The sequence below is a fragment of the Stereum hirsutum genome, assembly GCF_000264905.1.
Source record: "Stereum hirsutum FP-91666 SS1 unplaced genomic scaffold STEHIscaffold_19, whole genome shotgun sequence".
Taxonomy (NCBI): Eukaryota; Fungi; Basidiomycota; class Agaricomycetes; order Russulales; family Stereaceae; genus Stereum; species Stereum hirsutum.
In genome coordinates this window covers 12,643-37,368 of record NW_006763149.1, presented here as the reverse complement: position 1 = coordinate 37,368, position 24,726 = coordinate 12,643, and the positions used below count along the sequence as shown (strand labels likewise).

Here is a 24,726-nt window from a genome sequence, read left to right as displayed (position 1 = left end):
GTGCAACACCCAACCATCGTCGTCCTCCTTGCTCCCATCCCTCACAATATACCCATCCCTCTACACCACCCACTATGCGACGCACAGCAGCAGGCCGCGCTGTTTCCCCCACAAACACCTCTTACTCGGGCATCTCAAACTATCGAACAGAGTCTTACCGGCCCATCAAGGATGCCACCCCCCTTGATCCCAGGCTCATAGCCCGCACTCATTTCGAAGAGCTCTCAAGATACCTCGCTTCATATCTCGCAAAGGGTCTGTTCATTCTTTCTCATCCCGAATTTCCGAGTCTTAGACTGTTGTCACAGAACCTGCAAACTCGCGCTCGACTGCGCGACAGAAGCTCACCAGACTCACCAGACAGCAGTTCCAGGAACTCTCCACGGACGTTTATGATGAACTCATCCGTCGGAAGAACAACTCAGATTCTAATGAAAGTGCGCCTTGACTTTGTGTATGCTTTCATTTAGCCTTTATCTCACCTTCCACAATTATCAGTTCCATTCTTGCCCGTCCGAGACGACTTTCATCCGAAACGGAACCAGGCTCGCCAGAAACTAGCCACCCTCCCGACCTCCCGCTTCAAGGATCTGTCCTCTGATGTCTACTACGAACTGGCCCGTCGTTATCCCGAGTTCAAAGAGGAGGTACGTTCATTCTCATCTGTGTATTCCGGAACTCGAGCGAGCACCGTATCGGCATCAATCGGAGACACGTTGGTTGCACGACTTGGCTTTTCGGCTAATAATGCTCCAACTGTCGCACATTATGGTCGTGTATCGTCCTCTCGATCTGTAGACGTTGGCGAAGCTACCGCAGTCACCGTCTTCTTCCATGCTTTGGTGGCGCACCCATGTCCGACATGTGGCGACCTATTGAACCTCCTCGGAAAGGCCTGCCGAGAACAGCACGGCTGATTCTTCCCTAACTTTCTTGTAGAACAACCCCATTGACCCTCCTCTACAGTCTCCAGGCTCTGCGTATGATGATTACCCCTCTCCCGACTTCCCTGCTTCCCCACGATCCAACGCAAATGGCCCTACTCCCCCGCCCAACGCCCGCGCTGGCCGCACCTCCGAAGACCGTGATCGCGACCGGAACAGCAACATGTCGCGACGCAAGCCCAGTCAAGATGATTATGGGTCAAGTGGGCGAAGGAGCGAAGATCCGTATGGCGGAGTCGATGCAGAACTGACATACAGCCCTTCTAGCCGGCGCCGCCCCTCTGAAGACAATACAATGCGTGGACCGGGACACAACCATTCTGGTTCTCAGTCTCAGATGCAGGACCTGGCTAGGCGACCGAGTACGTCTGCGAGCGACTCGACGAGCAATACGAATGCGCAGAGCGCAACGGCGAAGAGTGGGATGATCATCCCTAACAAGTCTACGATCGCCGAAGAGGAAATCGAGGTGCCCTATGGGAGAGAGACGAGGGAGAGTGGGAGTACGGAGCCGCGGAACAGGTCTCATTCTCCTGATGCGGACGAGGTAGACGAGGAGAGGGATGGAGATGAGATGGGTGTGGGATTGAGTGCGCTTTCGAGGCGGCTCGTGGCGTCAGGAACAGACGATGAGCCGTCGATGGGCGCAGGGGGAGATGAATATTTCGAGAAGATGTCTTTCGGGCGCGCCTCTGTCAATTCGGATCGGTCGTTGAGGGACCGAGGGGGCGGACGTTCGAGCGCTCTCCAGGGTGGCGAAGAGAGCGAGAGGATTCGTAGGGATTATGAGTTCAAGATCGCCACAATGCAGACTCGGATAGCAGGGTTGGAGAGAGAGGTTGAGGATGCTGGCGAGCGGGAACGACTGAAGGAGGGCGATGAACGTGTTCTAGCGTTGGAAGATGAGTTGGAGGAGCTCCGCAGGGTGCGTTCTTGTCACACGATTTCGTGTTCATCCGTGGCTGACTGTAGGCTGTCAGAGGACGGAAGAGCAAAGTGCTACGATGCTTTCGATGCAAAAGGAGCTCGAGGAAGCACGCGAGGATCTTCAGAGGAGCAAGGAGAGAGAGGCCCGCAGAGCAAGGGAGGACGATGAAGAACTTGCGATTCTTCGAGAACGATGTGAGAGGCTTGAAGAGGAGCGTGCGATTGGTGGTTCTGGGGTGTGTTCGATTCCTTCTGTCTTGTTCGGCTTATGACTGAGATTACTTTCTTTTTTTTTTCTTAGGCCAGCGCGGATGTCATCGAGCAACTGCGCTCAGATATGGAGGGTCTCCTCTCTGAAGTGACGGATCTCTCGCGGCGGAACGATGAGCTCATGTCTTCCAAGGATTCTGACTTCGTCGTGATCCGAGACCTCGATGCTCAGCTGAAGGAATACAAGCGAAAGTACGAACAGGCCAAGACCGAGCTGCGCTCTGTGAAAGGTATGCTTCTTGTATGTCTCATCTATTTCTGACGAAGCTCATTGGTCTTCCTGCAGCTACATCACAACTATTCCTCCAAGCACCCAAGTTCGATGACCAACTCCCCGTATCCCAGGACGGTGCAATCGCTGATGTTCACATCACTGCCTTCCTTACTGGCATCGACAACCTCTTATCTGCTGGTCGGTCTAATGCCCCCACTCGTGTACTGGCGCCCATGAAGACCGTGGTCAACGCGGTCAGCGCCATTCTGGAGGACGTCCGAACTTACGAGCGTCGTTCGCGCCCTTCGAACTCGGAGGCTGATGCCGAAACTATTCATGCAATGCGGGAACGTGTCGAAGCAACGCTCTCCAACCTTGTCGCAGCGACCAAGACTCACGCACAGAGCTCCGGCATGTCCCCCGTCAGTCTCTTGGACGCCGCTGCAAGTCACGTCTCCGCTTCGGTCACGGACCTCGGGAAGACCGTGTACATGCGACGGGCCACGAAAGCTGAGCAGGAGCAATTCGCATACGTCGCGGCCTCGTCGTCTGGCGGTTTCGCTCCTTCTTTGCGGTCTGTTGACGAATCGTCGTCTTCCTTTCGTGGCTCACCACACCAGCGGGGCATGAGTGATGCTCGGAACACACCCCCACCAGCTACGTCGGGGTCGGGGTTTGGCGGGAATAGAGGCAGCGCCAGCGCCTCGAAGACCTCTATGTCAGCCTCCGCGAGCCGCCCTTTTTCGAATCGGTCGTCGGGGGAGAGGGATAGGTTTAGGCAAGGAGCGTCTGATTCGAGCTCTGGGAATAGCTCTCCGCCTCCAATCTTCGACCAGGCACCTTCACGCCATGCGACGGGTGTGACGAGCGACGACTCTGCGATGAACGAAGGTTCAGAGGACGCTTGGACTGAGCTCAAAGTAAGTTATTCGTAATGCACATCGGACTACGATAAGGATACTGAACAATCTCTCCCATCTTGTAGCCATATCTCGAGGCTCAGACTGAGTCTATCGTCTACGCCATCCAGTCCGTCCTGTCCGGTGTTCGGAGTCCAACACCTCCACCTACCTTGAATGAGAACTTGGCGCAGATCATCACTATAGTCTCGTCCATCGTCGCGGTCTGCCATGATAACCTACCACCATCGGCGACGCGGCAGGGCAACGATATACTGAAAGAGCTCAGCGATCACGCGAACCATCTGAGCGAGGTGCAGTCGATGCCGGAGGTGACGAAGGAGTCGAGACAGATCATGGCAAAGTCGAGCTTTGCGATCGCGAACGCGATGAAGGGGTTGATGAAGTTGTGAGGCGAGCAGGCTTGTGGCTTATAGCGGTTACTTACCATACATATTTTCGATCATTTCAATTTTTCTTTATACCACTTCGGATTTCTAGTCTAGTGCGGGCCATTCTATTCTTTCAACTGTATTTTTGCAGTAATTTCGTTCTTACTTAGTCGGATATGCCATTGCAATTTTCAAATCGCTTTACTTTCAATGAGCTGCTGTGGCCCGAGCGATGAGGTCATCTGGACGATTTGCTTGGCCGCCACCCGCGTCCGTAAATTATTGCAGGTGTACTTTCTCTCGGTCGATCCTTCAGGCTTCAGCTCCCTCGATAGTCACTCCCTCCATCATGTCCGAACGCAAGGCCACCATCTCCCGCAAGACTAACGAGACCGAAATCGAGGTCTCTATCAATCTCGACACTCAGCCAGGCTCGGGCTTGCAGCAGGTCATAGATGTTTCTACGGGCATCGGGTTCTTGGACCATGTACGCTCCCACAAACATGACTTGCTACGGGCCATGATAATAATCAGTATCCTTCGTGTCGTGAATAGATGTATAATGCGCTTGCGAAACATTCTGGAATGTCGCTCACACTGAAGGCGAAAGGAGACCTCTGGATCGACGACCACCACACCGCAGATAAGTTTCTTATCCTCATCCCATGCATATGCTCCTGGTAAGTTGTGGCGTGCATCCAGGCTGACGAGATCGGGTTTACACAGGATACTGCGATCGCACTCGGGACTGCGTTCAAGGAGGCCCTAGGTGAAGTTCGAGGCATCCGTCGATACGGAACAGGCTTCGCTCCTCTCGACGAGGTGCGTTCAATATCCCCCCTGTCTACCCTCATGCTCCAACTTTTTATGTTCCACGTTTGTGTACATTAGGCCCTCTCCCGTGCGGTGATCGATATCTGCTCAAGACCGTACTGTGTCACCGACCTCGGCCTCAAGCGCGAAAAGATAGGCGATCTGTCGACGGAGATGATCCCGCATATTTTCTACTCGTTCGCTATAGCCTCCGGAGCCACATTGCACGTCGATGTGTTGCGCGGGGAGAATGACCATCATAGGTGCGTCTGTCTCCCTTTATCACAAGGAGATGTGAGGAGAGAGGAGAGAAGGAGGCTGATGCGTTGGATTGGAATCTGATGTCGTTTTGTAGAGCGGAGTCGGCGTTCAAAGCGTTGGCGCTGGCGATCAAGCAGGCGATCGAACGGACGGGAGGGAACGATATTCCCAGTACCAAGGGCGTCCTATAAGCCGTAACGGTGCTTTCTGGTCTCCAGGAAGATGGTGGTGGTGGGATGAATGCAACTGACCAGCAGAGACCAACCACATTGTGATACTTATATTTGTAACGAACGACTGTATGTACATCTCCTACAGCAAACGAGACAAGTACACATAGCACGAGTTTGAGCCTGATTCCTGATTCCTGATTCCTGAATGGGGGTCGTAACTTGTCTGGTATTATATGGCGAGACAGGTGTGGGTGTGGGTGTGTGGGGAGGTAAGTATGTACTGAGTACTTGGAGTTGGGACGGCGTTATTGAAAATGCGAAACGAAACGAAACGGAGCTAATAACAAGATTGGAAGATGAAGCATATGTAAGTAAATATGTAAAAGAAAAATATCGCACACGACGCGGCGGGGACTGAGTACTGAGTGAGAACCAGCCCGCGACCGGCAGTAGTGACCTCCAGCCCAACCCATGTATCAACCCGAGACAAAGAGATCCGAGAGGCAAGACGAGACGAGAGGAGAGTAAGTTCTAGATAATGCAGGGTGGATAAAGAAACCAGAAGGACGACGACAGGCAGGCAGCGAGGGGGAGTGAGAATGACCACAGAGAGAGAGGGAGAGAGAAAGAGTGCGTAAAAAATACAATATAATGGCAAGTCCAGGAATGTTATCATCGCTGGCCCATTTATCTGCGGGTGGCCCAGATCTCCAACCTCCCCTCGGGCTTGCCCTTCGCACTCTCCCTTGCCGTCTCAATCGCGAGGTCATAATCACTCTCGTCCCTGAGCGTGACCCGTCCGCCGTCCTCGTCCTTGAACTTGAGCGTGATCTCCTTCGGTCCGAGATCGAACTTGTCCGCGACGCGAACCATGAAATCGTCAAAGGGCATCTGGGGGTCGAGTGCCATCCCGCGCACATCTTCCTCGTAATGGATCTAGAACAAGGAGAGGGTCATTATCGGATCGCAAAACGAAACTAAACTGGTCGCTATTTACCTTGACGCGGATCTTCACCAGCTCGAACACCTCATCCCACTCGCCACTCCCAGTAACATACCCCTCCTCTTCCTCCTCATACGTGCTCACCGGGGCTGAACCTGCAGTCCCGCGCCTCGTCACCCTCCTCCTGACCGTGCCCGCACGCGAACCCCCAAACGACGACGGCGCACGGCTATACGAAGTCGGCGGAGCCCCGCCATTCGCATTCGTCCGAGCCCAAGCTAAAAGTCAAAACACAAACACAACAAGACCAAGGGGAAGGGGAAGGAGAAGAACCAGACGACACCTCGGTCAGTGAGCGACATTTCCCGAGATAAGTTGGAAGTAATTACAAGACGAACCAGCAACTCTGTCTCCGCCCCCACCACCAGCCGCAGTACTCATAGGCGGCAACGGCGGCAACGTCGGCGGCGCGTTGTTGTCCGCATACGCATCGATATACGAGTCGTAGAACTCCGTCATCCTGTTCCCGTTATCCTCTCCACCACCGCCGTTCTGCCCACCTCGCGCGGGCGAGGATGACTTTGGGGGCGGGGAGGGCGCGTTGGAGCTGGGCTTGCGAACGCTTAGGCCGCGGACGGGGCCGCCCATGCCACCGGGAGTACGACCGGAGGCCATGGTGTTGGAGCGGGCGACGGAGGGGGGAGGGCGATTGTTGGAGGAAGAAGGGCTGCCGGGCGAGATACGTTCACGGGCGTTGGAGGCGACGTTGATGGTCGTGTTGGCGCGTCCGAGATTGCTGACTGGGGCTGCTTCCGGAGGGGCTAAAACGGAACGAATTGACAGTTAGTTGATGGACGTGGATGGTGATGATGATGAATATGAATATGGAGCGCACTGATGCGGGGAGCGGGGGCGGTGGCGCTACGGTTGAGCGCGGGGGCATCATCGGCGTAGGTGTTGCTTGGGGTGATTCCCTGCTTGAGACGGGTCACGCCGGTGAAGGTCGTGTAGGCCTCGGAAGCATCTTCTGCAGCGACAAGTTTCTGTGCAGGCGGAAGGGGTACGATTAGGAAAGCGGGCCGCGAGGCGCATCGCACGTAGGGGTCCATCAAGGACACAAGGAGATGATCAGACAGAATGGACAGGGGACGCCGACGGAGAGACAGACGCACCGCTTTGCCCAGGAAATCGCGGGTCTTTGCGTTTTTCAGCTTGTTTTCGGAGGGTCTGTAGAGGACTCCGACGGGCTGTGGGAGGGTGAGCGACGGTGCACTTCGGAAGGAAAGGGAAGACGTACGATGCTAAAGACGGTGTAGCCTTCGCCCCTGTCTCTGAGAGCCTCGTCGATGACATTATGTTCCTCCGTCGCTTTCTGGCTGGCTGCATCCTGGAGCTCTGCCATCCCTTGGTCGATCTGGTTGAGGTATATGAGGGAGAGACCTGGGGTACAAAGGAGATCAGAGTGTGGTGGCTGAATGAAGGAGAATTGGCGGACCCTTATTGAAAAGGACCTCGGACGAGTACAAGGTAAAGGCGAGACCGAGTTGCGTATAATTACTGTCGAGGCCGGGAGAATTAGGATTGTCAGAGAGGGAAATAGAAGGACATACATGGACTGGTTTCCACGGAGATAGAGTAGGGCCTCCTCGAAGTCTTTGGAGGCAAGATCATAACGGCCGAGCAGAAAGTTGGAGACGCCGCATTGAAAGTATCTAGAGTGCAGAGTATGGGTGGTGTGATGAGGGAGAAGGACGGGGAGGGACTGCGGAGGACGACGTACGCGACGGCAAGATACTGGTCGAGGCCAGTGGCTGCGATGAACTGCTCAACGGCAGCTTCGTGCTCACCGAGGGTAGCGTATATGAGACCCATGTTTGTGAGGATCTTGGACGAGTCGCCGATCCTCTGCTCGGCAAAGAGGGGATGATGATGTCAGGCCAAGAGGGCCAAGGGAGTGAGAGACTGCGTACAGAGAAGAGGTCGAGGGACTTTTCAAAGTCCTCTTCGTCGTAGGCCTTGAGGGCGGCGGCCCATGTCTCTAATTCAGCCTTGAGGGACATCTGGGATGGGAGAGGTAGCGGAGAAAGAGGCGTGCGGCAGGATCAGACGATTCTGGGAAGACTTGGGGCAAGGAAAGACAAGGCTCGGCCAAGTAGTAGTAAGGAAAGAAGCGTGCCTGACGCGTAAAATATATTAGAGTAGAACGAACGGAAAAGAGAGGAAGAGCAGATGGTCGCTGCACGCAAAGCACAACTGAAGCTGCGACACTTCAAGGCTTCGAACAGCGGACCTCGAATTCAGCCTCAACCTTCGTCTGCCATCGTCGACTCCATCAGCGCCCTCAGCTCTCACGCCCTCTCCCTCTCCTCACCGCTTTCAATCACCAGCCGTCGCCCTGCCGACAACCCCGGCCATCTTGGGTCTCGCTCTTGCCTCGCTCCCTCTGGCCATCTCTCCAGCCTTGCAGCGTGCTCTCGCGCTTCTTACGTGACGACTACCGCTCCTCTGGTTCTCTCGATAGCCCCCGACATACATTGTCCTCCTTTCGTCCAGTCAACTCTCTCTCCATTGTGCTCTCATACAGCTTCGAGCTTGCCTTTGGCCGTCACGGCTCCTGCTATTCTCGTTGACTCCGCCTCACACGGATATCCCGATGCGCAGTGATCTTGCCTCCCCATCGCTTTTCGCTTCCACACCCTCGGTCCACATGCTTTTAGATGCCTTTGTCTCTGCCTCTAGCAGTAAAAATAGCTTATACTGCGCGAAAGGTGCTCCTCATGTAGACCTCCTTGTTTTATTTCTGTGTCACGTCGTGGCCGCTATTCTCCTCCGTTCACCTCTTGGTTCACAGGCATGTGTCAACCGTGCATGGCATCAATCTTCGCTGACTGTTACCTCTTCATGCTATCCCGGCTATCCTTCTAATTCGGACTCTGTCAGCACCCAAAAATGATGTTCGGCCGTACTAGTAGCTGGAGGATCTCTATCAACCTGTCGACGGCCTCCGTGTTCTCTGTTCATCGCGCTGGATAAGCCCCGTAAACAGTTCATGATCCTTTCCCACTGTCCCCAGGCCCATCAATATGCAGCCTCAACCGTCAGCACCTGCCATCCTCTGTGTCTCAGTAGACCTGTGTCTGCCACTACTTTCCCATCATCTCCAGCCAAGCATATATACCTGCACCGTAAATACGGTCGTCAAGCATTCTCGAAGGATTCGCCCATGGTTTTTTTTCTTGTTGTTGTTCTGTTCTGCCATTCTGCATCTGCATCTGCATGACACCGAACCCGAACTTCTTCCCGGCTTTCCCGCCGTCTCCTCGTCAACCTCACAACTCGGCTTACGACCACACGTGTGATGTTTTCATTACAGTATTAGAATTCGGCGTCGTTCTAAGCAGCAAGCTGGTGAATCTTCGTCCTGTCTGGTCCTGCTCTAGGTTTCTGCTAGTTGTGATTCCTTGGCGGCGAAGGAGGCGAAGGGGGGTTGTTCACTGTAATGGCATATCGGTTTCTTAATGAGATTTTTCGTGGGTTTGAGGCTTGGCGTTATGCATGGATTCGGTCTTATGGACGTTTCGTTCCGCTCACTTCCGTTCGTCTTGTCTTGTCAAGTAGAGCGTGTATGACGTGGGGTTTTCATTTATCGAAGATGACTTGCGGTATCTAGGTGGTATCGATGCCATACTGGTAAATGGTGGTTTGAAACGATAACAAAAGCGGCCGAGATAGTCATGTCTTTGTACTTCGCTTCATCGGTGACAACACCAGACATCCAACATTTCGCCGTGGTGGACTATGCGCTCTTTTTGGAGTCTAGACAAGCACGAGAGACAAAAGATATATCCGATATGGTGTAACGGCTAACATTGCCGCCTTTCACGCGGCAGCTCGGGGTTCGATTCCCCGTATCGGAAATCTGCTGGTATTCAAATACTGTATTTTGTTTTATTCGATGTTATAGCTTCATCCTTTCAGTGAGACAAAATAAAAGGGTGCTCTAGAAAGAGCTTCATTCTTTCACAGAGAATTTCAGTTTGCGCACGGTGGCCTTTTCGAATTCACCGAGAACTTTTATTTGCGTACGGGAGGAAGAAGACGATTCGGTAGGAGCTCAAGTTCATCCACCGATCTCGACGAAAAGGATAGTTCAACGCGGTTACTGTAACACTTGAGTGCTTGAGCTTCGAGGCTTCAACCCCGTGTCCATAATCCTACCAATCCTCAAAATTTAGACCCCCATACATTGCCAGAATGTACACATGAGTTCACAGGGATCATCGATCAGACAAAATCCCAAGTAATGTCAATCCGCCCCAACGACTCGTCCGCGAGCTCGCTGAATGCAGAGGGCGAGAAATCGAGGTCGGACAGGGCGCAGCCGGTACAGCGGTCGGTTACGGTGACGGTTGTGGATTTCCCGTTGACTGTTACGCGTGGAGGTCAGCGCGAAGTGCACAGGAGAAAGGGAGAAGGTGAGAAGTAGAGGGGAGCAGGGGAACGCACAGGAAGCTTTGATTTTCTTGCCACAGATGGGATTACTGTGGCATGAGTGTCGTCAGTCCGGTTGTTAGAGTAAGGTAGGTGGGACATCTGAAGTTCACTGACGCGTTGGGATTATTGGTCGCACCGCTACAGCGATGAGAAAAAACCGGATCAATATTGTCAGGTGGTGGTACGGAAAGGATGAGACAGAGACAGAGGGATGTATACATACGGGTACGTGTCGAACAGTTTCTCGGAGACGGCGACGATCTTGTCCGAGTCGACGTTGGTGATACCGCATGCTCCGAGACCGACCTATGTGACATTCAAAACGTTAGGGACATATTGAGAGCATACGGCTTAAAAATGACGGACCTCGAAGAAGGTGCCTATATAGTCAAAGCCGCGGTCAGTGATGCACAGTAAAAAGAAGCAATCGCGCGTATATATCATGAGGGCGTACCTTGCCCGCTCTTCGAAGATCGACGAACGGCGGAACTGTGGGAGGGCGCGGCGCTCACAGAGGCCACGAGCAGGAGCAGGAGGGAAGAGAGAGCCATTATTTGCGTCAACGCAAACATAATGTGATGTTCAAAAACGGTTCAAAGAAAGAGTGTGGGTTGAGGACGATTATGGGTAGAAGCGCGCAGCACTATGGTCTTGGGGAGGGAGGGGCGGGATTCCTTGTTGGGTTTTATAGCATCGGCGCTAGGTGCGTGGACCGTCGCCGAACGGGGATTTCGCTCATGGACGGTCAATGGTCAATGGTGGACAGGGTTGACGTCGCGGCCTTGTCGCGTATGCACGGAAGGAGTCGAGATCAAGAGCGAGGTCGGACGGGGAACAGCTGATGGGAGGTTTCAGAGTACTTGTCACGGGCTGGACGTCAGGATCGGCTGTTTGAGCGGTCAACGAGGCTCAATCGTTGTTGTCAGAGCGCTATTACAGACACAAGAGGAAGACAAAAGGGTTTCGGTCGACGGTGCTGTCGCAGTAAAGCACTCGTACTGTTAACGGCGCACAACAAGCGTCGGTTATTTGAGAAAGGATCCTAGGAGCCATCAGTGTCCGATTGAGAGCCCGCCGTTGATGCGTTGTTTCATTCAGCGTCGACGTCCGAAGCGACATGATGCATCATGAGTGTAGCACAGCGCACAGATTAAGACACTAGAGTCAGGTCTGGGCCTCCATGTACCCATTTCGACCGAGTGCAGCTATATTCCTGGAAGTCCAAAAGCCTGAAAAGTCCCAACGTACATCATGACGGTCACCTTCTGGCATGGCGCACAGCCTAAACCGCTGCTACATCAAGTTACCCACCTAATCCTTCACCCTCTTATTCAGGTCAAACAATTTCGAGATCACCTCCTTCGTGTCCAGTCTGAGTCCATCGTGGAAGATCTGGTTCGTGATGAATTGCTCCGTGTTCTTGACCTTCGAGGCCGTATCCTGGGCGAGATTGAAGTCGACGTACATGTCCTCCATGTACCTGCAAAGAAGAAGAAAGATCGATTACGAATCCCAACTGAGGAGATGAGGAGATGAGGATGTATCACTGACGTGGCGGCGTTGACCTTGACCTCGTTCTTCGCGAGCTGCTCGAGATCGTAGAGCGGTCCCCAGGAATCATCTTCGGCGAGCAACATCGCTGCGCCTTTCAATGGTCGCAGGTTGCTGTAGTCGTCGAACATGTCGGGAAATATCTACGTTTCGATCCACGGATTAGCCCCGTTCCAATATCAGCATGCTTGTCGGCGTGGGTGTCAGGCTCGGAGGTAGAACTCACCATTTCTCCGTAGTAAAATATCGGTTCTGTCTCGGCCAATGTCTTCACATGCGACCATGAGAAGCGTGCATCCTGGGCGACGACGCGGGCAGCGGCCCATCGTGGGGCATGTCTGATACGTACGATGTGAGAACCTCTATGACACTACCATGAGAGGGTAAGGAGAAAATGGCGGACACGGACCCTTGACAGTATATAGGCTCGTGCAAGATCGCGAAAATCGGGTTGCCGTCGAGGCTTTGCTTCTGTTGGACGTTTTGTAATGTTTTGTACGACAGTCTGCCGAATATAGAGAGATCGTTGGATGCGCGGAAGACAAGCTCTATGTTCGGAACCGATAGCATGTGAGTAATGCGAATCGTAGCATCCATGTGTGTTGGTCCGTCTACTCACGGTGTATACGGTCTATACCACCTGCGATACAATTTGGGAATGTCGGTCATGTGGTGGCGGTAAAACGAGCATCGTTACTGACCTCGCATCCCGAAATCGAGACCTAGTTGCTGCCATCGTCTGGGTGTGAGATGTCCACCGTTGGGTAGCAACACCTCGTTGTTCTCCAAATACGATAGGATGTCTCGAACCTACGGCCACGAATGAGTGACGCCGTGCAGGGTGGTCGGGGGGAACTTCCGTACCCGTTTGATATCTTGTGGATATTTCTCATAGTACACCTGATTTCTCTTGATTACCCGCTCTGGCATGAGGATTCAGCGCTCGTGGTAAACCCTCTTGGACTAAAGTGTATACTGACTGACAGTGGCCTCGTACACTGGGTCCGGATGGTCGACGAGTGGTGCGAGCCCGCCCGTGAGAAATACTTCCTTCAATCCTTGAGGAAAGAAAGACAGGTAGTTCAGAGCACAAAAGCCGCCGAAGCTCTGTCCTATGATGGACCACTTCTGGTCTTCGACATTCTCTTTGTGGCCCAGGAGGATCTTGCGGATGGCTTCGCAGTCTCGTACTAGATTGCGAGGTGAGGAAATTGGAACCAGTGGTGGGATGCACCGATAGAGGCTCACCGATGTTGTCTGCACGAAAATGTTTGAGGTATGTTGCCTTTTCCTTGTCGGATTTGGATTGGAGGAGTTCGGCGGAGACGGTCGTGCTGAGCCCTGTGCCACGCTGGTCTAGCCAAAGGGTCTGAGGGTATCATGTCGGACGAGGTTTACAGGTATCGGTGTGGTATCGCGTACCTGATAACCTCTGTCATGAAGCTGGAACCGAGACTAAGATCAGCGCTTTTATCCTGCAAAAGAAGAATGCAGCGGAATACCTCTCCCGAATAGCTAGAACTCCCCATGAGCTCGACTTCGCTTCCGGGACCACCTGAGGACGGATGAGCGAATTCCAAAAGAAGAGTTTACGATAGATAGCAGCGGTGGTGACCTTGCAGATAGACCACTAGGCGAGGAGAACCAAGAGAACTTAGGGGCTTGCTTCAGTACTTGAGAGCCCATTGCTCACTGTAGGGAAGCTTGTCTTCCTCCGCTTTAGTCTTTGCTTTATTGACCGGGATGAGGTTGCGTGCAAAGACTTGAATCTTCTCGCCTTCGGGGTCGGCATAATTCAAAGGGAGAGTGAAGAACCGTTCGATAACCTTGATATCATCTGAACATTATATACTTTCAACCAGATAGCGACAAGAACGAGACCAGTCAGAAGTGTGCTACCTTTGATGCGGTAAGTCTCGAGCGCGGAGTCGTCAGGAAGAGTAGGGGCAGCCATCTGGGTCATGGTGGTGGTTGAGAATGAAGCAGCAAACGCTCGAATGGTCAGATTGGGTCGACGATAAGTATATTGCGGGCGACCGCGTGCATAGCACGGCCAGATGATATGTCTTGACGGAGGATATAATGAGTGGCGGAGAGAGGTAAACATGGTGACGTCGATCCGCTTTCGCACGGGTCCGTTGCTGGTTTCCGGCTGAGCGGTGCAAACGGCGTCTGTTTTCGGCCAGCTGCAGCGCAGCCATCTCGACCTTTCCACTTTCTATCCGTATATTCGACTTTCCATTTAAGTTCCCCGCCTACAGCACTCGCCATGAGCGACGACTTTGTCCGCCTCGTCTCGACCGCAAACCCGGCCTACCAACAGACCTCGAACGGCTACCCGCCCTCGTCCTCCAATTCCCCATACTCCAACAACAACTACCAGACCCAGTCGCCCCAGCTCCTCGACCCCTTCTTTGACGACGAAGACGAGTACAATACCCCACAACAGTCCTCCCGCAATGCACCAGATTCCGCTTTTGGCTCCTTTCCTCCCATGCAGAGCAAGGAGAGCAACATCCATCTCACTTCCGCCGCCGCACCCCCAGCCGGCGCCTCCAAGCTCTCTCTTTCTACCAACGGCGCACCACAAGGCTGGACATTCGACGATGACGAATCCGTACCCTCACAACCTGGGCCAACAACCAAGAAACGTGGCTTCGCCGACAGGCTCCGGCATACCAAGTTCAAGTGGCCCTGGAAGAAGGAGGCCGTCCTGACAGGAGAACGTCTCGTAGCCCTCAACCTCCCGGAAGCAAATGCAGAGTTCATCTCGAACTATGTCTCCACCAGCAAATACAATCTCGCCACATTCCTCCCCAAATTCCTCTTCGGTGCGTTTCCTTCCGCTCTCCTTCCGTGAACGTTGCTAACGCCGCACACAGAGCAATTCTCGAAATACGCCAACTTGTTCTTCCTATTCACCGCGTGTATTCAGCAAATACCGGACGTATCTCCCACGAACAAATGGACGACTATAGCCCCGCTTTCTGTTGTCCTCTTGGCTTCAGCGTACAAAGAAGTCCAGGAAGATCTGGTGCGTCCCTTGTCCATCGTCTCTCGACCCTCTACTCACTACAGTACAACAGAAACGGCATCAATCAGATTCGGACCTCAACTCCCGTCCTGCCAAGGTGCTGACTCAAAGCGGGACTTTTGAGGTCAAGAAGTGGAAGAATATCCAGGTTGGCGACGTCGTACGGATAGAGAACAACGATTTCATCCCGGCCGACCTCATCCTCCTGGCCTCGAGTGAACCGGAAGGATTCTGTTATATCGAAACGTCCAACCTCGACGGGTGCGTTTCCTCCACACCCACCTTTCCCCTTCTGATCGTCAACATTTGCCCTGCATTTCCAGTGAAACGAACCTGAAGATCAAGCAAGCCTCTCCTCACACATCTTCCCTTACATCTCCCCATCTTGTCACAGCCCTTCGGGGATCTCTCCGCTCCGAACAACCCAACAACTCACTCTATACGTACGAGGGTACATTCGACATCACCACACAGGCTGGCTTCCCGAAGCAGGTGGGCCACATCACTTTTTTACAGGGGCCACCCAGGCTCTGATCATCGCTTAGATTCCCCTAGGACCCGATCAACTACTTCTGCGAGGCGCCCAGATCAGAAATACACCTTGGGCGTACGGGTTTGTCGCTTTCACCGGGCATGAGACCAAGCTAATGCGAAACGCAACGTGAGTGGCGGTTTGGTATTTTCTTTTCCAGGTGCCTATGCCTGATTCCATGATATTCTTAGCGCTGCACCCATCAAGAGAACTGCAGTCGAGCGACAGGTCAATGTTCAAATCGTTTTCTTGTTTATACTCCTGTTGCTGCTTTCCTTGGGATCGACCATCGGCAGTAGCATCCGGACAGTAAGCGTTCCATCTCATGCAATTTGATTGTGCTCAACACCCAGTATGCAGTGGTTCTTTTCGAACCAACAATGGTACCTGCTCGAAACTACCTCACTTTCCGACAGAGGTAAGTTGCTCACGTCTGATATAACGTTATTGTGCTGACAAATACGTACAGCGAAAAGCTTTATCGAAGGTACGCTGAGACGACGCCCCTCTGCTCTTGTATATGCTCACTCTCGATGCAATTCTCTAGATATCCTCACTTTCATTATTCTCTACAACAATCTCATTCCTATCTCCCTCATCGTTACCATGGAAGTAGTCAAATTCCAGCAAGCACAACTCATCAACTTCGACCTCGATATGTACTACGCACCCACGGACACCCCTGCCCTCTGCCGAACGTCGTCCCTCGTCGAGGAGCTCGGCCAGATCGAATACGTCTTCTCCGACAAGACCGGTACCCTCACCCGTAACGAGATGGAGTTCCGGTGCTGTTCGATAGCCGGGCATGCCTATGCCGATGAAGTCGACGAGAGCAGACGAGGTGGCGAGGGTGGCGTTGCGGAGGACGGGAAGGAACCTTGGAGGACGTTCAAGGAGATGCGAGGGTTATTGGAACGCGGCAGTCAGAATCCGTTCTCGGACTTCTCGGAGGGCGATGCCGGAGGGGCAGGCTCGGTCCAGGCGAGCGCGAAGGAGGTGGAGGTGTTGAGGGAGTTCTTGTCGTTGCTTGCGGTTTGTCATACGGTCATTCCGGAAGTGAAGGACGGGAAGATGATTTATCAGGCGAGTAGTCCTGACGAGGCTGCGTTGGTCGCGGGCGCAGAATTGCTGGGATTCCAGTTTCATGTGAGTGGCATGGTGGCACAATGTGTCTTTCAGTGGGTTTCGCTGACCGTGTGGCTTTTTTTTGTTTTTGTTGCGTGCAGACCCGGAAGCCGAAGTCGGTCTTTGTGAACGTACTAGGCGAATCGCTGGAGTACCAGATCTTGAACGTTTGCGAGTTCAACTCGACACGTAAACGCATGTCTACCGTCGTTCGATGCCCCGATGGCTCGATCAAACTCTACTGCAAAGGCGCTGACACCGTCATTCTTGAACGTCTGAGCCCGAACCAGCCTTACACCGATAAGACCTTGGCCCACCTTGAGGTATGGCCCCAATTCGCTCAGCTGCTCCGTACTTGAAAGCTAACGGTATATCTACTGGACGGATAGGAATACGCCACGGAAGGCCTCCGGACGCTTGCGATCGCTTACCGTGACATACCAGAATCGGAGTACAAGCAATGGGTGTCTATCTATGACCAGGCCGCTGCGACGATCAATGGACGCGGTGACGCCCTCGACAAGGCGGCTGAGATCATCGAGAAGGACATGTTTTTACTGGGTGCCACGGCCATCGAGGATAAGCTGCAGGAGGGAGTGCCCGATACTATCCATACCCTCCAAGCGGCCGGTGTCAAGGTGTGGGTATTGACGGGAGACCGACAGGAGACTGCAATCAATATCGGGATGTCCTGTCGATTGATCACCGAGTCGATGAACCTGGTGAGCATGCTTACTTGCGTACAGCTTTAGGCCTTCGCTCATTATATGTTAGGTCATCATCAATGAGGAGAATATGCACGATACCAAAGAGACTCTCGAACGACGGTTAACGGCCATCAAGAATCAACGAAGCACCGGCGAGCTTGAAGACCTGGCTTTGATCATCGGTCAGGACTATCCGCTTCACCTGATGAAAGACTTGGGCTGAAAAAGATTCCGGCAGATGGCAAGAGTTTGACCTTTGCGTTGGAGAAGGAACTTTCCAAGACCTTCCTTGAGCTGGCGATTATGTGCAAGGCCGTCATTTGCTGTGAGTGTCTTCCATAAAGTGACGTGTACCTGTTGTTAAATCGTGTTGTTGGTAGGTCGTGTATCGCCCTTGCAGAAAGCTCTTGTCGTCAAACTCGTCAAGAAGAACCAAAAGTCGATCCTTCTGGCTATTGGCGACGGTGCGAATGACGTGAGCATGATACAGGCCGCGCATGTGGGCGTAGGTATCTCTGGAGTCGAGGTGAGTACGCCCATAATAACGGCGTGTACGACCCGTTCTTACGAAGTCTTCACTAGGGTTTGCAAGCTGCTCGTTCTGCAGATGTCGCCATCTCTCAATTCCGGTTCTTGAAGAAACTGATGCTTGTGCACGGGGCTTGGAGTTACCAGCGACTTTCGAAACTGATCCTCTGTTCGTTGCTATTCCTCTAGAAGTACTTTATCACCGTTTCTAACACGTTCGTTAGACTCATTCTATAAGAATATCACGCTGTACATGACACTCTTCTGGGTGCGTTCGCCTAACTCTCATCTGAATGTACCGTATCACTCACGCGTGGCGTACGCAGTATTCCTTCTTCAACAACTTCTCGGGACAGGTCGCCTACGAATCGTGGACTTTGTCCATGTATAACGTTCTTTTCACGGTCCTTCCTCCCCTGGTCATCGGCGTCTTCGACCAATTCGTCTCCGCGCGTATCTTAGACCGCTATCCTCAGCTATACATGCTCGGTCAGCAGAACGCCTTCTTTACTCGGACTGCGTTCTGGCTGTGGGTTGGCAACGCTCTGTATCACAGTGTCGTATGTGTTTCTCTTATTTCTCGGTGAAGGATTTAGCTGCATGACACCTGATCGGAACCACATCTAGGTATTATTTGGATTCTCCGTAATCCTGTTCTGGGGAGACCTGAAACAGGCAACCGGGCTCGACTCAGGCCACTGGGTGTGGGGGACCATGCTCTACCTTGCCGTTCTACTGACTGTCCTCGGAAAAGCGGCGTTGGTTTCTGAGTAAGTCCATCCTTGTGCTGGTCTTTGATGCTACAAAAACTTACTCTCCGTGCAGTCTTTGGACAAAATACACGGTCGCTGGTAAGCCCTAATAAACCTGTCGCGTCCAAACACTGGCTGAGAAACAACTCGTTCTTTAGCTATCCCTGGATCTTTCGTGTTCACCATGCTCTTCCTGCCATTATATGCCGTCGTTGCCCCTGCTATCGGCTTTTCGCTGGAGTACCTCAACATAGTGCCGAGGCTGTGGACTGATGCAGTGCCTTATTTCATGCTTCTCCTGGTGCCAATTTTCTGCCTCAGTCGCGATATTGCTTGGAAATAGTGCGTATAGGTCATCCCCTTAAATAAAGGAGATGCTGACCATCGTCATGTAGCTACAAGCGGACGTACATGCCGGCGTCGTACCACATCGCTCAAGAAATCCAAAAGTACAATATCCCTGACTACCGCCCGCGACAAGAACAGTACGCTCTCGTCTTTCATTATCGATTCAACGTCAATTGCTCACCCTCCCCACCTGCAGATTCCAAAAGGCTATCAAGAAGGTACGCGCGGTGCAGCGTATGCGACGAAACCGTGGCTTTGCATTCAGTCAGACGGAGAACCCGGCACGGCAGGACCAGTCGCGGCTTATTCGGGCGTACGATACGTCGCAAACACACGCACGGCCTTCTGGATATTAGACCTGCGAGAGGGGGGTTGTGTTGTTCGCTCTTTTGTCTTGTCTGTTGTCATCTTTTGCTTTGCTCGGACATCTTACTAGTCCTTCTTCAGTCCGTTATGTTGTTCGATGGTGGATGCGGGTGCATGGACAGTATGTACTTTAGTTTAGGTCTCCGTAATCTAGATGCATGTCTAGCTTTGTGTTCCAAGGGGATGATCAAATGCCCAAATCTTTCGCAGACGGCATCCAGAAGGGATCCGAGACGATAGAGCGCTTGGATGATACTACATTGGCGCTGTACAAAGTAAGACCGATATCTGTCTCGTCGGGGTGTCTTTTGCAATATCTCAAGCGCTATGAGTTTCAATCATGATCAGCGACATAAGCTGAGGCCCAGCCGAGGCGCTGGTTGTGGCGCCTCGTCGAATAAGTGGCACCAAAGGTTCGAAAAGGGGCGATGAGTCAGCTCAGACTAATTTATTTCTGCAGACGCTAGCATGACTGGGACACTCAGCTCGCCTCATCTCATCCTTCGCTCCCTTCCAACTCATCCCATAACTTGATACCGGCGCTATTCAGGCTGTCCGATCCAGCGAAACCCACACCAAAAATCCGTGGATAGGACTTGAGAACTATCAGAGCTCCTCCTGATTCCATCTGAACTGGGCACGGAACGCACCGCTGTTCAAATTCCTTGCCGTCGATCTCGCTCTTGCATAGCGCTTTCTTGAGCTATATAGTCTCAGCTTTACCTGTCGTTGCTTCATCATGGCGACCCCCACAAACGCACTCCCAGGTGTTGCACCTCCAGTACTACCAGAACTTCTGGCACGACCAATCGACGTTCTCATGATCGACAACTTCGATTCATTTACCTGGAATCTTTACCAGCACCTCTCACTGCTCGGCAGAGACATCACCGTCCTACGCAATGATGCTATCCCCGTCGATGCCCTCCCCCAGCTTCAGATTCGATGTCTCATCATCTCTCCCGGTCCCGGACATCCTGTCACAGACTCGGGCATTTCGAGGGAGGCGATCAAGTACTTCACCGGGAAAGTACCGGTGCTAGGTGTTTGCATGGGGTTGGAATGCTTGGTAGACGTGTTTGGCGGTGAAATAGGGTGCGTACTTATACCCGTGTGCTATCCCATTCTACGGTCACCCTCGGCCAGAGTGGAATTGCCTCAAGGATGACAGCCTACCACAACCCCCGATGTATCACCAGCTGATAATGCACAATGTCTGCAGGTACGCTGGCGAGATTATGCACGGCAAGTTGAGCCGTATCCGTCACGACGGCCGTGGTTGTTTCAAGAATGTCGCACAAGGCTTCAACTCTACCCGCTACCATTCACTGTCCGCCGATATCAAGTCTCTCCCCGCTGACCTCGCTGTCACTGCTGCCACCGAAGATTCGGGAGTCATTATGGGTGTTCGGCACCGGAAGTACACCCTTGAAGCTGTCCAGTATCATCCCGAGAGCATACTCTCCGAAGCCGGAGATGATCTATTGCGGAATTTCCTCGCTTTGAATGGTGGATTGTGGGAAGCCAATCCAGATTCTGGCGTATTGGACGTCAGCCTACCACCATTCCCCATCGAGGCTGTCGACGGCAAACTGAAAGCAGAGGCGAAGAAGATTCCAAGCGTTTTGGAGAAGATCTATGCCCAACGCATGAAGGACGTCGCCGCTGCGAAGGAAGTCCCCGGCACCAGCCCTGCCGATCTCGATACCTTCCTGTCCATGCATCTCAGCCCACCATTAATCCCACTCGTTGCTCGTCTCAAAGCGCGTACCCCTGCACTTATGGCCGAGATCAAACGCGCCAGCCCTTCAAAAGGTCCTATCGCGCTTTCCGCCAATGCTGCTCAACAGGCTCTCACCTACGCCCTCGCAGGCGCGTCCGTCATATCGGTGTTGACGGAGCCCACTTGGTTCAAGGGCTCCCTTCTGGATATGCGTTTGGCCCGCCAAGCAATCGATTCCCTCCCTAACCGCCCCGCTGTCCTCCGTAAAGATTTCATCCTCGACGAATATCAGATCGCGGAAGCTAGACTATACGGCGCGGATACCGTGCTTCTCATCGTCGCCATGATCCCGACCAATCGGTTGAAGGCACTGTATGAGTACTCTCTCAGTCTTGGGATGGAGCCGCTTGTCGAGGTCAATAACGCGAAGGAGATGGAGATCGCCCTCGAGCTAGGGGCGAAAGTGATTGGCGTCAACAACCGCAACTTGCACGACTTTAAGGTGGATATGGGTACCACGTCTCGACTGGCCGATATGGTCAAGGAGAAAGACGTGGTGCTCTGTGCTCTCAGCGGCATCATGGGCAACCAAGACGTGCAGACGTATGTTGATCAAGGAGTAGGCGCCGTGCTCGTCGGAGAGGCATTGATGCGGGCCAAGGACACGAAGGCATTCATCCACGAGCTTTTGGGCTGGACCGAAGACCAACCATTAGCGGAGCAGCGCGCGCCTTTGGTCAAGATATGTGGTCTCAGAACCGATGATGAGGCATTGCTTGTGGCGGAAGCTGGCGCGGACATGCTCGGCCTGATGTTTGTCCCATCCAGCAAGCGATTTGTTTCTCTCGAGCAAGCCCAAAAGATAGCAGCTAGCGTGCGAGGCGCGCGCTCTGCATCACAATCACCGGAATCATCGTCTTCCTCTTCGACCAGCCAGGATTCGATACGGAATGAGCCGTGGTTCACGACCCACGCCCTTCGTCTCGTTCATTCACCGACTCGACCACTCCTTGTAGGCGTATTCCAAAACCAGCCACTGGCCTGGATATTGCATTGCGTAGCGGTAGCCCAGCTGGATATCGTTCAACTACACGGCGACGAGCCTTTGGAGTGGGCGAAGCAAATCCCTGTTCCTGTCATTCGCGTTTTCCACGTGGATGCCGAGGGTAAGGGAGTCGAGGGTATCGCGCGGCCGGGTCTTCATCAGTATGTTCTGCTGGATGCTGCTGTCGTGCCGGGTGGTCTTTCTGGAGGAACTGGCAAGAAGGTGGATTGGGAGGTCGCAAAGAAGGTCGTTGAGCTCGGCGAGGCTGGCGTCAGTCCTTCAGAGAGGGAGATTGGCGGTACTCCTGCGCCGATGCCTATCATGTTAGCGGGAGGTTTGACGCCAGAAAATGTTGTGGATGCGATCGAAGCTGTGGGGCCGTGGGCGGTGGACGTCAGCGGAGGGGTTGAGCTAGAGGATGGTTCGGCGAAGGACATCGAGAAGGTCAGACAGTTCATCAGAGCAGCCAAAGGGAGCACAGAGTAAGATAGCACTTTTAGAACATGTGTTTTCTCAAGGGAATCGAGTCGAAGCAACACCTATCATATTGATTGATTCGGGCTATGTGATGTTGTACTTATATACAGTGCACTAAATACTACTATGTGTGTATGAAGACGTGTCATGATGATGTATGGTGGAAGATGATATGGGCATGAGGTTACACAAGAACGTCGACACAAGCTGCATGAGAAGACAGGGTTAGTTGCTACAAGAGAAATGCGCAGCCGAGCTCTTAACATCCTAACCAGCCGTAGGGGCTGATCCATCCATCAACAAAGACAACAGCTCTGCCTCTTCCTCTGCAGTCCACCCACCGCCACCGACTTCCCACAAACCGTCTGATCCCTCGTCTCGCCGCTCAGACGGGCTCTCTCTTCCAGGTGATGTGAGGCCTAAATCCAACTTGAATGTGTCGGCCTCAGTAACGCTCGGATGTGAAGACTGACAAAGGGCACTGAGAGAATCAAAGAAGGATTTCAAGGCAGAATCCGACGAGAACGCTTCGTAGTCGACGTCGGTGTCGCTCTGAGTTCCGGTGTTGATAGAAGAGTTTGTCTCTTGTGAGGACGACAAGTGGAAATTGGGGGGTTCCTGGTTGTCGTCTTGCTCCTCTCCATCTGTAGGCGAGATGTTCGGACTAGAAGGCGGAAGAGGCGAAGAAGGAGGAAGATCGCTGTCCCAAGAATAAACTTTCGGAGCAATATCCAGATCGACTGGGTTTCGAACGGTTTCATCCCCGTCGTCCTCATCATCGGCGTCGCTACTAGCAATGGGCAGAGAGCTGGAGGGTTGATCGTCATCGTGCTTCGATACGAAGACATCGGCCTTTCTTGCTTTATTTGTGCCACTCCCTCCTACACCGCGTCCCGCAAGCACCTTCTGGATGGGCGACATCTCAGCCGTGGGGGAAGTGAAATCAAGCTTGTCATCATTTTCGGGAGAAAACAAAGGGCTTGACATGGAACGCGACGGTGAACTAGTAGAAAGAGGTTGACGTTTGCGGCTGTGTGGGGTGGAAGGTAGACCGGTGGGAACTATGGCTCGGAAGGGGGACTGAATAGTATGCGGATCGTTTCGGCTTGGCCAGGCTAGCCGTGTAGAGGGTGTGGCTCGGGGAGTGCAGAGGAACGACGCAGTTGGGAACACAGGAGCGGGCGCCGAAACTATCATATTGACGGTAGTAGGAACATGTTGGTTCACTGCGGAGGGCGTTCCTGAAAACTGATCAAGGGCGTCCTGAGAGGTAGCAGCGGTCGACCCATCCGTTACGTTTTTGGTGTTCCCTCGTTTAGTCTCTGTCTCTCTGGCGCTTCGTTTTGCGGTGGATGGTTTGCTACGCGCCTTTCTCTTCCCTTTACGGGCTTCTTGGGACTGTTGTGAAGACTCAGGTTGGGCTACAGGCTTCTTCGCGAATCGAGGCTGAGTAGCGGTCTGAGTCTTCGCCCAGGAAGGGACCAGGAACTTCTTCGGTTTGTAGATGGACGCAACGAGGGACATCCGTGCTGCAAGAAGATCCGCATTAGGTGGCGGAGCAGAGTTTTCCAATGCACTTGACGTGCTTGCGACAGGCATCGCAGGCACTGTCGACCCTGAAGGCTGGCGACTACGAGACGTGAAGGAAGTGCGGAAAGGTATGGGGTCGGAGAGAAGCGGCCGTGTGGTGAACGGTGGTGAACGAGTCACTCCCTTGCTATTGCTGGCGATGCGAGACGTGGAAGGACGAACAGGCGAGGTCTGTGTCTCATGGCGCTTCTTTCGACGTTTGGATGGAGAATAGGGAGCTGGGGAAACACGGCCTGCGCGGTCACAGTTCCGGTCCGGAGAACTTGCACGGTGTGAAGAACGCGATTCGTCGCGGAGATCTGCACGACTGCGTTTGTGCGAGCGACGTTCCCGTTCGGGTCTCGGTGGTCTTGGTGGAGACGCTTCCAATGGAGGAGGAGCAGCACGAAGAGATGTGCGACGTCGGAAAGCGTCAGGGTCGACATTTTCCTTGTCCAGAACAATGATATCGTCGTCGTTGCATCCAGATGTTGTTTCTCCCGATGTCTGAGTAGCTGGAACAGAACTCAGACCAGAAGGATGTGTTTGAGGCACGACGGAGGTTTGCGAAGGGTGCGACATAGAAGACGTTGACGAAGACGATGACGGAGAAGGATCTGCGTGTGCCGTAGTCTCTAC

At 53.2% G+C, this 24,726-nt stretch overlaps 7 protein-coding genes and 1 non-coding gene across 8 annotated transcripts; 5 read left to right on the top strand and 3 right to left on the bottom strand.

Moving 5' to 3' along the window:
* Window positions 1-64: 64 nt before the first annotated feature.
* On the top strand, window positions 65-3,846 carry STEHIDRAFT_104813 (uncharacterized protein). The gene is made up of 8 exons (XM_007309974.1): window positions 65-255; window positions 309-437; window positions 499-647; window positions 940-1,869; window positions 1,925-2,107; window positions 2,173-2,371; window positions 2,428-3,275; window positions 3,341-3,846. Exons 1-8 carry the CDS (start codon window positions 75-77, stop codon window positions 3,665-3,667), a joined length of 2,946 nt encoding a protein of 981 aa, XP_007310036.1. The 5' UTR covers window positions 65-74; the 3' UTR covers window positions 3,668-3,846.
* A 96-nt stretch (window positions 3,847-3,942) lies between these two features.
* Window positions 3,943-5,061, top strand: STEHIDRAFT_172305 (IGPD-domain-containing protein). The gene is made up of 5 exons (XM_007309973.1): window positions 3,943-4,133; window positions 4,202-4,289; window positions 4,371-4,468; window positions 4,538-4,722; window positions 4,815-5,061. Exons 1-5 carry the CDS (start codon window positions 3,996-3,998, stop codon window positions 4,909-4,911), a joined length of 606 nt encoding a protein of 201 aa, XP_007310035.1. The 5' UTR covers window positions 3,943-3,995; the 3' UTR covers window positions 4,912-5,061.
* A 1-nt stretch (window position 5,062) lies between these two features.
* Window positions 5,063-8,154, bottom strand: STEHIDRAFT_142518 (uncharacterized protein). Its single transcript, XM_007309972.1, has 10 exons — window positions 7,807-8,154; window positions 7,617-7,741; window positions 7,447-7,548; window positions 7,332-7,393; window positions 7,134-7,276; window positions 7,009-7,083; window positions 6,732-6,879; window positions 6,235-6,657; window positions 5,891-6,114; window positions 5,063-5,829 (listed from the first exon to the last, which is right to left on the bottom strand). The coding sequence occupies exons 1-10, from the start codon at window positions 7,894-7,896 to the stop codon at window positions 5,581-5,583; spliced, it is 1,641 nt and encodes a 546-aa protein (XP_007310034.1). The 5' UTR covers window positions 7,897-8,154; the 3' UTR covers window positions 5,063-5,580.
* Window positions 8,155-9,681: 1,527 nt separating this feature from the next.
* Window positions 9,682-9,753, top strand: STEHIDRAFT_t281. The gene has a single exon. It is a non-coding gene; the product is annotated as a tRNA-Glu (tRNA).
* Window positions 9,754-10,120: 367 nt separating this feature from the next.
* On the bottom strand, window positions 10,121-10,881 carry STEHIDRAFT_134946 (barwin-like endoglucanase; the record flags this gene model as incomplete). Its single annotated transcript, XM_007309971.1, has 5 exons — window positions 10,121-10,263; window positions 10,343-10,377; window positions 10,445-10,468; window positions 10,554-10,636; window positions 10,813-10,881. The coding sequence occupies 5 exons, from the start codon at window positions 10,879-10,881 to the stop codon at window positions 10,121-10,123; spliced, it is 354 nt and encodes a 117-aa protein (XP_007310033.1).
* A 621-nt stretch (window positions 10,882-11,502) lies between these two features.
* Window positions 11,503-13,953, bottom strand: STEHIDRAFT_104806 (alpha/beta-hydrolase). The gene is made up of 14 exons (XM_007309970.1): window positions 13,781-13,953; window positions 13,575-13,718; window positions 13,497-13,511; window positions 13,384-13,436; window positions 13,304-13,324; window positions 13,130-13,250; window positions 12,862-13,071; window positions 12,746-12,804; window positions 12,583-12,691; window positions 12,501-12,521; window positions 12,291-12,429; window positions 12,108-12,219; window positions 11,882-12,024; window positions 11,503-11,810 (listed from the first exon to the last, which is right to left on the bottom strand). Exons 1-14 carry the CDS (start codon window positions 13,842-13,844, stop codon window positions 11,642-11,644), a joined length of 1,380 nt encoding a protein of 459 aa, XP_007310032.1. The 5' UTR covers window positions 13,845-13,953; the 3' UTR covers window positions 11,503-11,641.
* Window positions 13,954-14,150: 197 nt separating this feature from the next.
* STEHIDRAFT_172302 (calcium transporting ATPase) lies at window positions 14,151-19,477 on the top strand (the record flags this gene model as incomplete). The annotated part of the gene is made up of 22 exons (XM_007309969.1): window positions 14,151-14,712; window positions 14,764-14,915; window positions 14,968-15,176; window positions 15,239-15,407; window positions 15,461-15,576; window positions 15,639-15,756; window positions 15,808-15,865; window positions 15,917-15,934; window positions 15,995-16,593; window positions 16,674-16,895; window positions 16,962-17,294; window positions 17,347-17,461; window positions 17,518-17,604; window positions 17,660-17,805; window positions 17,862-17,976; window positions 18,032-18,075; window positions 18,134-18,367; window positions 18,435-18,577; window positions 18,633-18,658; window positions 18,718-18,901; window positions 18,955-19,044; window positions 19,104-19,477. The coding sequence occupies 22 exons, from the start codon at window positions 14,151-14,153 to the stop codon at window positions 19,261-19,263; spliced, it is 3,900 nt and encodes a 1,299-aa protein (XP_007310031.1). The 3' UTR covers window positions 19,264-19,477.
* Window positions 19,478-19,769: 292 nt separating this feature from the next.
* STEHIDRAFT_125591 (N-anthranilate isomerase) lies at window positions 19,770-24,636 on the top strand. The gene is made up of 2 exons (XM_007309968.1): window positions 19,770-20,368; window positions 20,496-24,636. Exons 1-2 carry the CDS (start codon window positions 20,013-20,015, stop codon window positions 22,525-22,527), a joined length of 2,388 nt encoding a protein of 795 aa, XP_007310030.1. The 5' UTR covers window positions 19,770-20,012; the 3' UTR covers window positions 22,528-24,636.
* The last annotated feature ends 90 nt before the right edge of the window (window positions 24,637-24,726 follow it).